The sequence below is a fragment of the Canis aureus genome, chromosome 22 (genome assembly GCF_053574225.1).
Source record: "Canis aureus isolate CA01 chromosome 22, VMU_Caureus_v.1.0, whole genome shotgun sequence".
NCBI lineage: Eukaryota > Metazoa > Chordata > Mammalia > Carnivora > Canidae > Canis > Canis aureus.
The window spans coordinates 2,106,113-2,122,241 of NC_135632.1; the positions used below are offsets into that span (position 1 = coordinate 2,106,113).

The 16,129-nt window shown below is 34.3% G+C and overlaps 1 protein-coding gene across 10 annotated transcripts in view; it reads right to left on the minus strand.

Moving 5' to 3' along the window:
• Positions 1-16,129, minus strand: part of LEKR1 (leucine, glutamate and lysine rich 1) — a 170,882-nt gene that overhangs the window by 80,347 nt on the left and 74,406 nt on the right. For all 10 annotated transcript variants that reach the window (XM_077864595.1, XM_077864599.1, XM_077864598.1 and 7 more), the window contains 2 exons: positions 11,893-12,068; positions 4,137-4,322 (listed from right to left, as the gene is read on the minus strand). In XM_077864595.1, the coding sequence (XP_077720721.1) occupies positions 4,137-4,322; positions 11,893-12,068 (362 nt within the window). The remainder of the gene's footprint in view (positions 1-4,136; positions 4,323-11,892; positions 12,069-16,129) is intronic.

The following is a 16,129-nucleotide window of genomic DNA, read 5'->3' on the forward strand; positions in this document are numbered from 1 at the left end:
TTAACACAGTCTCAGGGGTTTAAATGAATTTAAAAAGATATGAACAAGATAAGAAAATAACAGATGTAAACACTGGAAAAATAGATGAACTCTTTTTCAGGGGTGTTGGGGCAGGCAACATAATTGTAGAATTAGAAAATCCAAGAGAGGTGCACCTGGGTGGCTCAGTTGGTTGAGCATCTGCCTTCAGCTTAGGCCATGATCCCAGGGCTTGGGGCTTGGGATTGAGCCCCTGTCAGCCTCTCTGTTCAGTAGGGAGCCTGTTTCTCCCTCTCCCTCGTCTGTCGCTCTACCTACTTGTGTACCCCCCCCCAATAATTAAAATCCTAAAAATAAAAAAAAGAAAATCCAAGAGAGACTAGTAAAAACACTAGAATATAAGGATTTTATAAAGTTGATGGATAGAAGATAAATACACAAAAAAATAGCCTTTGTTTATTCTATCAACAAATACCAAGATTTCCAATCTTCTTCCATTTTCCTACTTAAAATTGCTCTTTTTCCTAAAGCCCTAAAAACTGATGATGATGGACAACTTGAGGGTATTTCAAAGAAATTTCAAAGAAATTGCCCCAATTTCAAAGAAATTGCCACAAAACTCATATATAGACAATCTTTGTGCTTGTTGCACTATGGGTCATTCAAAAGGATCATCAGAGACATTTAAATTACAAACCAGAAAAATTCATCTGATTCCCACTGCCTGTTCCCACTCTATCTGAGAATGCTTCAAACCTAACACCTGAAAATCTCACTGATAGTACTGGAGACTCAGACACTGGGTTTGTTATTTGTTCCAAGCATTAACCTATATTTATCTTTTGTTTCCATAAAAGTGCCTCTTATTAATTACCTGATTGCTTTCTCAATGAAATAGTCTATATGATGGCTAACATCACTTGCTACACAATTAAGGCCTTCAGGGACTCTCAAAATAGCATTACATTATTAAACACTGAAATAACTCATTCATAAAGCAGTTCTACAAAATAAAATGGTATTAGATATTTTAACCGCTGCACAGGATGAACACGTGCCATCATAAAAACAGAATGCTATGTATATATTCCAGATTATCACAAAAACCTAACAGGATTACTAAAAGATATAAATATTCAAATTGGCATTTTAAACAATCTCTCTCAGGGCATCTGCGTGGCTCAGTGGTTGAGCATCTGCCTCTGGCTCAGTAGTGACCCCAGGCTCCTAGGATTGAGTCCCGCATCGGGGTCCCCGCAGGAAGCCTGCTTCTCCTTCTGCCTATGTCTCTGCCTCTCTCTGTCTCTTATGAATAAATAAAATATTTTTAAAAAATAAACAATCCTTCTCTCTCCTTTAATAATTGGTTAAATTCCCAGATGGGAGGAGGATTTTGGTCAGCTATCAAAGGTCTCTTTATTGGGCTTCTTTTTCTCATAATAATTTTAATCATGTTTTGCTGTTTTTTCCAATGTCTCTCCACCTGGTGCCAAGATTCCTTCAGTGCCTTAACTTCAAACTGACAGATGATCCTTTCTACTCAAGGAGATTTACATAGGTTGTCTACCTTGGATTCAGCTGCCTCTGCCTCTGTTCATAACTCCTACATTCCCAACTGACTAATGTTGACCCATGGGTGGGGACATCTCTACATCCCTATTCATCAGGACAAAGTTACAGAAGATAAAATCTTCCACCCTCAGCAATCTTTAAAATTTAAGGGTCAAAATTGTTCAGGAGGTAAATGACGAGGAGAACAAAGGCAAGAGAAATGCAGCTAAAATAATTGTCTCCTTACAACTTGCAGCTCACTGATAAATCTCTGAGACAAGCAGAGTGTAACCCTCAAGGAACTCACTGCGGCCTTACTGTTGATATTTCATTGAAGACTAAAAGCAACCTTATCTTAACATTAGCTAGCCCTCCAAGATCCTAGAAACATTGCTTTTAACATGCACGAATTCCTTAGAGACTATCCCTAATTCCTACTAACTAAAAGGTATAAAAGCAGTTACTCCTCAAAATCCCAGTGCGGCTCTTTCTGCCCATAGTCGTGTCTCTCTACTATAATAAAAGCATCTTTTTGCACCAAAGAAATAAAAAAACAAATATCAAGAAGCTGAAATAGAGAAAATGATCCATTTATAGTAGATGCAAAAATGCAATAGTCATAAATTTAATAAGAATGACAAAGAAACATTCAAATAAAACTGAAAATATATTTAAAAACATAAAAAAATTTAAAGAAATGAAAGGACATATTATATTCTTGAATGAGAAGATTTTATAATATTAAGAAGACTTAGTATCACTAAACTGTCAATTCCCCAAAACTTAGTATATAAATATAATGCAATTCTAGCTAGAATCCCTGTTGGGATTAGAATTAAATGTAAGTACCTTAATGTTTATATGGAAGAATAACTGCTTGTGAATATGTAAGAAAAGTATAAAGACTGGATGAGAAGAATTTTACTAGGTATCTATTAGAGTCTTTGGATTGGAAGTAAAGCAAGGATCTTATAAAGTTCAAATCAAAGAATAACTCCTCCAAATATATATTTAAGAAAAACAGTAGAGGCAGAAAAGACTTACCAGCTATGAGAATATGCTAGTAAGTCATCATAATCAAACAAATATGTATTAGTGGTATATTAAATAAATTAGTTGAACAGAAGAGAGAACATACTAATCAATGCTAGCATGTATAAAATTTCAACATATGACAGATGATAGCTCTATTCAGTGGAAAGGATGGATTATTTAATATATAATACTGATAAAACCGGTTATCCATTTGGAAAGACTAAACCCTCATATCTCACACCATATAAAAAATAAATCTTACCTGTATTAAAGACTTAAATGTAGGAAAACTCAGGAGACTGTCTGTATAATTTAAGAATGGGAGGCACTATTTTAACCAAAACTAATCAGAAATAATTAAAGGCAGTGATTTGTACAAAACGAAAAACTTGGATATGGTGAAATTTACCATAAAAAGTCAATAAAAAAATTATACATTAGAAAAACAATTAAATAAAAAAATTAAATATAGATTATAATTACTACACTATACAAACTGCTCTTAAGAATTATCAAGGAAAATTCCAATAATGCAATCTATAAATAGGCAATCCATAGAAGGGAAAATTAAAATATCTGATATCTGCTCCCAGTTTATGTAATGAGTCCTTATTTTCCATTCTAACATCAGTTCCTTTCCAGATTTCCTAGTCTACAAAATGTTCCCATTATTAAATATTCCCAAGAAAAGAGGTTCAGAGCGCTTGTGACTTCCTTCGCCCCGTCTACTCAGTCGGGTGTTCACCTCCCTCGTCCTGGGTAGTCTGCTCAATCTTGGTTCTATCTTAGTTTTCCCATCTTGGCGATGGAGAGGACCAAGGAGACACTGGGACAAGCTTGAGCCTAGGAATCTGACTAGGTCTGCGTTCACTCCCTGCCATTTATCAGCTATGTGAAAACAGGCATGTTACCGTTCTAGGCCTTGATCCTCTCCTCTGCAAGATGGGATAATTATACCTGTTTTTCATAGTCACTGTGGGAATTGACAAAAGCAATTTATATACAGTGCACATTAGGACCTAAAAATGTTAGTTCCCACCTACTTCAGCTTCTTACGGTTAGTCTAGGCCTGGGTTACCAGCACAGATATTTTCTAAATGGCTACCCAGCTCCAATTGCTTGATGTCTGGAATACCTCCAATCACTGCTAATAGCTTAATTTTGCTAAAACACGGCTTATATTATATCATTCTCCTGACTACCAACTTTCAACGATTCCTACTGCCTTTAGGGAAAAGTGCAAATTACATAGCCTTAGTGCCAAGACACTTACTCCTCTGAGGTAGAAATTTAAAACTTTGCCCAAGGTGCCCAAAACACAATTTTTAATATTTTCATTTGGGAAAAATTAAGGAGTACATTCACTTAAGTCTCATCACTCTAATTAGCAGAACGGGAAGGGAAGATGGTAAACACTGATCACAGGCACAGTTATTGACGTAGTTACTAGTAATTAGGCATATTTGCAACATAAAATAATTAAAACAAGACTTTTTATAAGAGAAATAAAGATTTAGACATTTCTTATTATGGCTAGTTGCTAACAACAGCAAAAAATAATTTTCTTTTACCTACGACTTCTTTTTGCAAGTCATGGCATCTGGTTTGCAAGTTTACTTCCTGTTGTTTGGATGCCTGAATCTGCTGAGATCTCAGTATGGCTGCATCTGACAACAATTTCAGATTTTTCATTTCCTCTTCAAGGCATGTCTTATTTCTCTGGGACACTGTCAAACTTTTCTTTAGTATCTCTATTTCTGTAAAGAAAATTCAAAGTTTACTAATAGACAAAATTAAATCATAAATCATTTCCTCATAGAATGATTATTTTCTTTTAGGAAATTAATAGTTGAAAGTCAAGATGACTTTTCTGTCAGTATAATGACACCTAACCAAAAAATTTAAATTTAGTAGTTATTCTGAAAAAAATAAAAGGATTGTATCACTAAATGATGCATGAGAATCTTTCGCAGTTTAGCCTTGAAATCGTATTAAATGGCAATCCATTTTGCTTTTTAAATACTCACATATATGAATATCTGCATAATGTTCTGAGTTTTATTGAAATTAAATTGTTTTCCTGGCACCATGATTCAGAAAAGTAAATTTAAATGTGCTAGCATGAGCTGGTTGGGTGACATTTCTAGGAAAGTAACTAGGGTATATGCTATACAAATTATGAAGAAAGGCAGTAGGGGTGGAGAGGAATAAAAGAATGTAGTGTCCAAAACTAATAAATTTATGGGCAGAAAGTATTAGTTAATATACCTTAATGATTCTAGTAATACTCTGTGCCCTCAAAATGAGACCAGAATTTCATCATAGCAATCACTTGGCATTATTCTATCCCCTTAGATTAAGCTTAATAGAAATATGCCTTGACAGCATTATGTAGATTTAAATGTGCTAATTTTACATAATTTTGTGAGAAATGCATGGAGCACATTACCCTTTAGAATAATTATCAAGATCTCCCTTAATCAATCTCTTCAGCATGACTGTCTTAAGCCACTATTAAAATATTTTAAAAACCAGACAATAATGGTAAAGTACTATAAAATTTGTACAACCACAGTTTATTTGAATTGATGAGGATGTGACCTATGTGAAAATATGGACAGTCTGCTTTTTCCGCTTGGCATCCCCTCCCTTGGTTAGCTTGTCCTGGGCTGTGTGATGGGTGTAGCGCGTGACTGGGTATCAGAGGAGTCTGGCTTGGTCTTAGAGCCACCACAGCAGAAGCAGCAGCCATGTGGGCAAGTGAAAACCAGAAGCAGACATCCCTAAGACAGACATAGCAGCAGGGGCAATGTGGCCTGGTAAGTGGTTACAGGAGAAGTCAGCTGCTAGGCCAGACGGGGCACAGAGAAGAGAATATGCCAATGAGTAGGATTAGGAACGTAGTCCAAGCAGAGGAATGCAAAATGTCTTTCTGTGGGTGACGAGTATGTCTGGAAGAGAACATGACCCTGAAGACGGATCTAGGGCATGAGCACAAAGGGTCTGGCACCTTCATCACTTTTAATTACTGCTCAAAATGGAAAACCTGGGGCAATAAGTTGGCAGGGACCAAATAAGTGAGGTTCTACTATATTCCAATGATTACTTTATATGGGAATCTTTTTCCTAAGAATAACTATGTGCTTCTAAATATTTATGGATATGCACCTGTTTGTATGAGGAAAACTGCTAACATACTACTGCATAAAATTTTAAAAGAAGAGAGTTTAAAAAAATATGGAGGTTGCAGTTTTTCCTCAGGCCTAAACAGTCTTCTTGGGTATTTCTGTATCAAGGTGGCTCCTTATGCTGAATAAATTGTCTCATATCCTAATCATATCTGTGTTTAAATCAGAATGACACTGCAGAGGAGTCTGCACATGCTGTCACCTATTTTTCATTTGCCAGAATAATACTGCTTAGGTTAGCAGGCTGACTCTGTAAGTATACACTACTATCTGTCTCGAAAATAACTGCTCGTGTCAACATGACTTTCTATCTGACATTAAAATAATAAGAATCTGCAATACAAATTTATTTGTAAAATATATTCTTAACACATGGAAAAGTACAGCAAGATTTCCAAAACAACAGGAACAATGTTTCTGACATGGTATTAGGAGAGTAAACTCAACGAAGGTGAAGTCAGTCACCCTTGGCAAATTACACATCCCTGTTGTTTGGCAATCCTGGTGTCAAATAGTCAATCCTACTTTCATCATTTTACAACTTCCTGTCAGTCACGTATCCCAATTTGGGGTTCAGAAGTTATCTCCATCAGATTAACCTATTCTGGTCGTTATACCCACCTTCTGTTTCCCCTGCGCCTCAGTACCCCCTATGAAGGCCTCCCGACCTCATACATCTGGCCTGCCACTGCTCATAGGCTACCACGGCCTGGAGATCTTTCCTGACCCAATCTGGAAGTGACCTACATCTTCCTGGAACTCGCACCAGCTATCCCATTTTTATTGCACTGATCATATGCATACATATGACCTACTATTAGACTGTAAGTTATTTTAGGTCAAGATAATATCTTACTCATTTTTTATGCCACCCACAATTTCTACCATGATGTCCTAGAAATGACAGGAGCTCAATACATATCTACTAAATGAGTAAAGTCATTGTTGAGCAAAACCCCTAGTTTCTGATATACCGGTTTCTGAATATTTTTTTTTCTTACCTTACCCTTCACTTCATAGGCAAGCATTTTGAGCCCCAGATTATTTAATGTCAGACTAGATAAGGTAGTAAAACACATAAGCAAAAGGAGCAAACATTTTTTTTTTAAGGAGCAAACATTCTTAATAAGATAAACAAATAGGCCTATCCTATCCCTAATCTCTTCAATTTTATGAAAAATGTGGGCTACATCTCTATGCCCAATTCAGAACTTGAATTTTAAAAGTTCAAGAGCTATTCAATCAATAGTTACTTTGATAATGGAAGCAAATTGATTCTACTTAAAATAGTCTACCTTTAGTGTGGTGATTCTACCCTAAAAATATTTTTTTCCTGAAATTTCTGGAAAAATAAAATCCTGTGCTCTGGTTTAAGAAAACCTAATCTAAGAAAATTTGAACTAAAATATATTGATTACACAAAGAGAAATCCACTCCTTAGAGGGGTAGGAAATATTTCACTCATATCTGCTATTCAATAATCAACATATTTTGTCAGTAAAATATTAAGCAATGCCTTTTCTAGGAATATTGTTTCTTTTTTGGACTTTGATTTTAAGCCTAAATTTTAATGTGCAAATCTTTTAAAGTATCTCAAATAATGTTGTGCAATGTGTATGGGGTTCACTATATTTATTAGTTTGTTAGGGCTGCTGTATGAGTGGCTGAAGCAACAGAAATTGATTTTTTTTTCATAGTTCTGGAAGCTAAAAAGTCTGAGATCAAGCTATCAATTGGGTAAGTTTCTTCTGAGGGCCAGGAAGGATGGATCTGTTCCAGGCCTTTCTACTTGGCTTGGAGACACTTGGCTGTGTCTTCAAGACTCTTCCCTCTGTATGTATCTGTTTCCAAATTTCCTCTTTTTTATAAGGAACATCAATCACATTAGATTAGAGCCCATCCACTTTATTTCTTTAAGGACTCTAATTCCAAATGTAACTGTATTTGTAGTCCTGAGGGATTAGGACTTCAATGTATGAATTTAGGGGAGTGATAAAATTCAGCCAATAACACTACAGTTTAGAATACTTATTAGCATTTACATTGTGATTATAAATATGCAAAAAATAGATGAGCATGTGTTGGAATAGGAGATAAAATGAGAAAATGAAAATAATTATGTTAGGATAAAGGAATTAGGAATATGAATTAGGAGGTTATTTCACTTCTTATAAAAATGTTTCATGTTTTTTTATATCAACTTTTCAATTGAAGAACTATGCCATGCAGAATCAAATCATACCATAAAGATACATCCATGTAGATCATAAATAAAAGCTGAGAGTTTTTTTAAAAGTATTTGTCATTTAAAATGTTTGTAATACTGTCAAAGTTTATAGCTAATACAGGTTTTTCGCTTTCAGAAGAACTACCATACAATGTTAACTAATTTAAGTACAATTATTAGTATTACTCTTACATATTTCTTTATCTCGATAAGATCATTCTGTTGTTCTTAGTCCTGTTAGCCACATGGACTTAAAATTATTTTAGGTCATTATGTTCTCAGGAAATCTCTACAGTTTTAGACATTTCTAATAGATGTGATTTCATTTCATTATGGTTATAATTTGCATTTCCCTAATTGACTAATGATGTTGAACAATTTTTCACACGCTTTTTGCCATCTGCATATCCTCTTTGGTGAAATTTTTGCTGATATATTTTGTCCATTTCCTAATTACACTGTTTCTTTAAAATGTAGAGTTTTGAGAGTTTTTCATGTATTCTAGATAAAAGTCCTTTGTGTGGTCCACAAGTGTTTTCTCCTAATCTGTAACTTGCCTTTTCATCCTTTTACCAGGTCTTAGTGCAAAAGTTCTTAATTTTATTGAGGTTCTAACTATTAAGGTTTCCTATTGTACATCATGCTTTTTTTTTTTTTTTTGGCCTATAGATAACCAATTACTCTAGTAATTACTCCAATTACTCAATTGTCTCCGATATTACTTTCAGTCAGTTAAAAAAGGCTAGGCTATCCTTCCTCCACTGAACTGCTTGCTTACCCTTGTCAAAAATCAGTTCAACATATTTATGTGGGTCTGTATTTTATATGTACATATATATTTAATATATTATTTATATATTAATAAATACATTTAAACTATAAGAACATTAATTTTATTTATTTTATTTTTTTATTAATTTTATTTAAGGCTACAAGCCTGCCACAAGAACACTTTAGGATAAATGTGTGGACATATGTTTTTACTTGTGGAGGGCATAAATATCTAAGGGAAGAATTTCAAGGGTCATTGGTTAGGTATATATTTAGTTTTATAACAAAACCTGTCAGATCTTTTTTCAAAGTGGCTATAGCATTTTATACTTTCACCAATTTGTATAAGAGTTCCATTTGCTTTCCTTTCTCACCAACATTTGCTATTCTCAAGCTTTTTCATTTTAACCAATCTGGTGAGTATGTACTATTGACATTTGCATTTCCCTTTTGACCAATAATGTTGAGCACTTTTTCATGTCGTTATTGGTCATTTGTATGTTTCCTTGTAAAGTGTCCATTCAAATCTTTTGGCCATTTTTGATTAGGTTTTTTGTCATTTTGTTACTGACTTGTTGGTATTCTTCATGTAACCTGGACAGCAGTTCTTTGACACGTTTTTCTAAAATATTTTTTCTGTCTGTGGCTTACCTATTCATTTTCTTAATGGCATGTCTTGATGAACAGAAGTTTTTAATTTTGATAAAGTCTAACATACCAAGTTTTAGTCTTTTTCTTACTTTTATGTCCTATCTAAGAAACCTTCATTTACTACCAATTTATGAAGATATTTGCTCTATTTCTTCTTTGATAGTTTTAGCTTTTATCTCTAATTCTATGATTTATCTTGAATTAATTTCATGTAGCAGTCAAGGTATATTTTGCCATATGCTTATTCAGTTGTTCTATCACAATTTGCTGAAAGACTTTCTCACATTGGATTGTTTTTGACACATTTGTCAAAAGTGAAATAGTCATACAAATAGGATCATTTACCAGGCTATTTTGTTCCACTAATCTATGATGATCCATATGCCATAATACATAATAAATCTTAGAGACAGGTAACATTAATTTTCCACTGTTTGGATACCTTTAAAAGAGTTAGTGTTTATTAGCTTTTTAGTTTTATCTTTTTGTATTTATTTTGTAGTGACTGCTTTATGAATTATATATCTTTTAGTCTACATATAATATTTATCATATTAAATCACATAAAATATAAAAAGTGCAACTATTTGGATTTATTTACCACTTCTCTCCATCTTTATGTTCTAGTTGTCATAGGTTAACATACTTTATAAACCCTACGTATAATAATAATTCCTACTTTAAGAATATACAATTTTTTTAATTCAAAGAAATAGTCTTTCATACTTACTCATATTTATCACTTATGGTACATTTTAATCCATCCTAAGGGCTCTGGGGTTCTGTTCATTTTTTTTTCAAAGTTTATCTCTCCTCTTTAAAATGAATCTTTTCTATTGATCTATCTTAAATTCACTGATTTTTTTTTCTATAATCACAATATGCTATATAGGTCTATCCAGTAAATTCTTATTTCAGGTATTGTACTTTTCCATTTTGAATATCCAATTTTTAATAGTTTTTTGCTAAAGTATTCTATCTTTTCATTCATTACTAGCTTACTTTCCTTTATGTCACTGAACATAGTTAACAGCTAATTTGAAATCCTGGTTAGTCATTTATATCATCTGGATCAACTCAGTATAGGCCATGTTTTCCTGTTTCTTTCCAGACCAAGAAATTTGGGGTTGTATCCTGAACATTGAGGATGTTATGTTATGGAGACCCTGAAATCTCTTATGCTTGTCTAAAGGTTAGTGATTTTGGCATGGTTTTATTTTAATAAGCAGTTAACCTGGCTGAACCCAAACTGTAAAATACGTCTTCCCTTGGGTAAGCAGCAGCTAAAATATCAATTATTTTGGCTTTTGATGCGTTGTTTAAAATTTTCCCTGTGCACATGTATTTCAAGAATAGGCCAAAGATTTGGAAAGAGTTTATATGCAAAAATCTGAGCGCTCTCTCTGATCATCTCTTTTCTGGGATATTCTCTCTCAGAGGATGCCTTAATCTGTGTCCTCCAGTCTTTAAGCCAAAAACACTATAGATTTCTATCAGAGTCTTAGCTTCCCTGTATGGAACACACTGTACCCTGCCCTCAATCTAACAGCCTTAAACAAACAAACAAAAATAAAAAATAAAACCCCAGAGAATTTACCCAGTTCCATTATTTTCTTTTACAAAATATATCAGTTTCATAGAAAAATTATGCAGAAAGTACTGAGAATTTCCACATAACCTCTCTCCATACATGCACAGCCTCTCCCATCATCAACACCCTGCACCAGAGTGGGACATTTCTTATAATCAACGAACCTATACTCACACATCATAATTATCCCAAATTCTTAGTTTTTATTAGAATTCACTCTTGGGTTTTACATTCTGTGGGTTTTGACAAATGTAAAATGACATGTACCCACTATTGTAGTATCATATGAAGTATTTTCATTGCTCTAAAAATCCTTCAACTCAACCTATTCATATTTCCCTTCCACCTTGGCAAAAACAGATTTCGTTACTATATCCATAGTTTTGCCTTTTTTTCAGAATGTCATTTAGTTGGAATCTTATAGTATGTGGCTTTTTCAGATTGGCTTCTTTCACTCAGTAATATGCCTTCTCTCAATATTTGTCATTTCTTCTGTTATATTAACGATTAAGTTTTGGTCACTGTGCAGTGTTTTTAAGTAGTGATTTTGTCCAGAATTTATCAGTTACCCGAGGAAAGACTGATCCAACATGAAATACAAAGTCATGAACAGAAGAAAAAATTTAAAGTACAAATTGGCACATTGAACAGTAATAAACAGACTTCTGGTCACAGCTCCAGATAGATGTATCATGGTTTATCTTAGGTCAGCCTATAATTATTGAATTCCAGTGTTCAGAGAGGCCATAACAGCCTGCTAGTTTACCAACGAATAACAAATTTAAAAGTTGATCACAAGTCCCATCACATAAAATGAAGAATTATTTCATTACATATGATGCACCATACACCCAAAAAAAGAAAAGAAGATGATTACATTGTAAATATACATAACAAACCTGTCAAGGCTGTTTCACTTATGGATTTAATTTGTAGAAAAACTTCTCCTTTCAGTGAAGTCCAATTTTGAAAATTATCACATACTTCATTTTTAATACTGGTTAGCTCCCTTTTAGTAAAAGTAAGTAGTGAAAGAGTCTTATTCCAGAAATATTTGTACTCCACCAATTTTTGACTGTAAAATAGTTTTAAAAAAATTAAGAATTTTTTAAAAAGGAAGCATAATCACAAATATTTCATCAAGAAAATGGTTTTCTTTGAAAAAACATTTTGAGAATGACCATATAATTTATTGTCTAAATGGAGACAATTTTGAAAGTAAAAGGAGTAAAATAAAGGTGCTATTTTATTTTGCTGAGATGACAGATATAAACTGAGGATATCCCAGGAAAACTGAGGTATATGGTCACTCCAGCTTATTTCTATTGTGTTATTATTTTAGCTATAAATAAAGACAGCTAACTTTTTCATACACATTAATTCTATTAATCTTTTAAATTCATTCAACAGTAAATACTTAGTAAAGAAAATTAGGTCAAAGTGAAAATCAGAGCCAAAATGAGAATCTCAGATTCTTAGACAGTATTCTTGCTACATACCAAGATTCTCCAGGCTATGTAAAAGCTGCGGTAATAATATCTTTTAAAATGATTGATCCAGTGCTTTTGCTTCATGAAATGTCACAATTCAAAGTAATCACATATTTTTTTTCAATCTCAGTGATTTTTATCACTTCAGATGTTCTGGCTATAATTTACCTAATAATCAAAAAAGATTCAGGCATAGATCTAGGAGTTATTAGCAAAAAAAATGATGACTAAAGCCATGGAAGTATAATTATTTAATATTTATCTTCTCGAATAGACAAGATTTATGATGCAGAGACTATATCTGTCTTATTCATCACAGTTTCCCAAGCACCTAGCACAGTACCTACCACATGTATATGCTCAACAAATACTGACAAAGGAATGAGTAAAAATAATAGATCACCCAGTTGGATGAATGAAGAAGTGAATAGTGCTGAGGACAAAAACACTGGATAACACTAACATTTATGGGACTAAAACAGAAAAGAATCCCTCAAAAAAGACTAGGGAGTAAAAGAGAAAAAAAAAAAGTAATATCAGAAATCCAGGAAATCAGAGAATTTAAGCAAAAAAGTAGTGGTCAGTGTTTAAGCCTTCAGATAAAGGCTGAACAGAGTCCACCGTACCTGATATTAAGGAGGCCTCTGGTGATCTCAGAGAGAAGCATTAGGTAGGAAAGGACAGAGAGCTATAAAGCAGAAGTGACAAAACAGGTGATACCAGCAATCACGAACCTTGACTTAAATGGCAAGAAGAGAAAGAGAAAAATGCAGAGTAGAATGGTTTGTTGAGGTAAGAGACACCTGAGCATGCACATAGCCACAAGTACAATTAGAGGCTAAAAACCCAGACAAGAGGTGCAGTCAATTTCTTGTGTAAAGTCCTAGAAAGGACAGATGTAAGGCAGAGGCTAAAAGATTAGCCTTTGTCAGAAAGAAGGGTGATATCATTTTATATGTCAACTAAAGTCCACCTGAGTGACCAGAAGCCACAGGAGAGGCCTCAATCAGCATGCAGAGCTGGGAGCTAAGAGACGCTAATTTCAAAAAGGAAGAGAAGGAGTCCAAATAGATCACTTAGTCAAGGGGGACAAAAGTAAGAATGGGGAGTCTGAATGTGGAGCCAGAAACTGGTAAGACAGGGAGACAAGAGCTAAGAACTAAGTCAAGGTCAAGGGGCTAATGGTTTGGTTTAAGGAAGCTGCTGAGAGTAAGCCATATACATGGGAGCCCAGGCTTAGAAGGATATTTAACAGAAAAAAAGACTGGATGCAGATTCAGGGGCTTCTGTAGGAGAAGGGCAGAACACAGAAAGTTCAAGCTTATTGGCTAGGAGCAGATTCATGTTTTGTGGGGCCTAAATCTTATATGATTAGTGGTGAGTGGGAGGAGTGCTTTCTAGAAAAAAAGAATACAAAAATGATGTCTGTATGAGGTGGCTGAGTAGCTCAGTTGGTTAAGCATCCAACTCTTGATCTCAGATCAGGTCATGGTCTCAGGATTGTGAGATTGAGCTCCACGTCCAGCCTCATGCTAGGTGTGGAGCCTGTTTAAGATTCTCTCTCTCTCCCTCTGCACCCCAACTCTTTCTTGCTCTAAAAAAATATATTTAAAAATTAAGTTTAAAAGTGCAATTATATAGAGGATGAGAAAAATCATTATAAATAAAAATTAAGTTGATGAATTCCACCAATATCACAAAATACAGGAAAATAATAAGCCGAAACCAAGAGTCAGAGGCTTAACCAACTTGAGCCGCTCAGGTGCATCCACTTGCAATTCTTGTCTACATGTTCTATAACCACTTGTTCATATGAGAACCATTTTTATATAATACTTTATGGGGAGAGAATATAAAAATTATATAACTTTTCATCTAGCATGGCCATTAGTTTTTTTTATTACTGGTAGTTTCAAAAGATTCTTTCAGGTTTATGGCTTATTATTGATAATACTGTGTAAATATTATATACCATGTAATTTGGAAAAAAGCTTATCAATTTTTTATATGATTATAGGATTAGGAGCATTTCAAGTGTTTTTAGAAAATGACTAGGCTTAAATTGTCTTTGAAATGATGAAACTCATAAGCCAATTTATCTTAGATGTCCTTGAAGTCGTATGATTTTTATGTTGTAGTCAGTGAAATTGGCAAGACACTTAAATCTTTTGTAAATTGGCAAGACACTTAAATCTTTCTTCAATGTATTTGAATAACTGACTCCACTTCATTGAATGGATTATGAAATAATCCAAGAGATTTTTGTTTTGTTTTGTTTTAAAAATTTTATTTATTTATTCATGAGAGACCCAGAGAGAGAGACAGAGATACAAGCAGAGGGAGAAGCAGGCTCCATGCAGGGAGCCTGATGCAGGACTCGATCCCAAAACTCCAGGATCATGACCCAAGCCAAAGGCAGATGCTCAACCACTGAGCTACCTAGGTGCCCCAATCCAAGAGTTTTTGTTGAAAATGTATCTTTCTTTTAATGAATTCACCTGTAATATAATCTGCAAAAAAGTTACATTTTTTAAAGATTTTATTTATTTATTCATGAGAGACAGAGAGAGAGAGAGGCAGAGACACAGGCAGAGGGAGAAGCAGACTCCATGCAGGGAGCCCAATGTTGGACCCAATCCCAGGACTCCAGGATCACGCCCTGAGCCGGAAGGCAGACACTTAACCGCTGAGCCACTCAGGCGTCCCAAAAGTTACAATTTTTTTTTGCCAGAATAATTTCTATGCTTAAATTCATCTTTCTTGTTTTTATTCCATTAATTTAAAAAAATTCATACACATCAAAATTTTTAGTATGTGATGTCTAGCTTATATTATTGAAGCATTCTAAAATGTTTCCAAATGGCAGGTTTAATACTGTCTTCCCAACTCAATTTCCCTTTTTCAGATTCCCCAAATGCTTGTGACGACTCCAAGTGCGTATCAACATCAGAAGTTTGAGAAAGAGAAAAATCAGAGTGGAAAAAGAAAGAATTTTAACCAATTACCTTTAAGCCGTCTTACTTTTGCGAGAGGCCCTCTGAGAACCTTGGAAGGGGCTCCTGAGTGAAGAGGTCTGAAATTTACGTGTCATTCCATTCACACTAAATGATGTCTGTGTTTATAATGTTAATTGTTTTTTTTTTTTTGGCAAAATATGAAGGAAGACACATAGCTGCTGAGAGATGAGTAGTCCAAGCAGAATAGTGAGGACTTAGAATAGTATTGGGGAAACTGAAGCCCTGGTATTTAACAATCTGTTAGTATGAAGACTGACAGTTGTAAGGGTAATTACAACTAAATGAGTAGCGGTAAAAGGAGTTGGAATATTGGTAAACTCCTCTAGGAAGAAACATCCTCCACGTAGAAAATTCTAAAGAATCCACACACACACACACACACACACCCTCAAATACTAGAACAAACAGGTTCAACAAGTTCACAGGCCACTGGATACATGATCTACATGCAAAAATCAGCTTTATGTCTGTATACCAACAATAACCAATTGCAAAAATAATGTTAAAATAACCCTACTCATAATAACATTAAAAAGAATAAAATATTTAGAAATAATTTACATATTTACCCCAAAGATACAAATGCAGTGAAAGACCAAGACACCTGCACCCCAATGTTCACAGCAGCA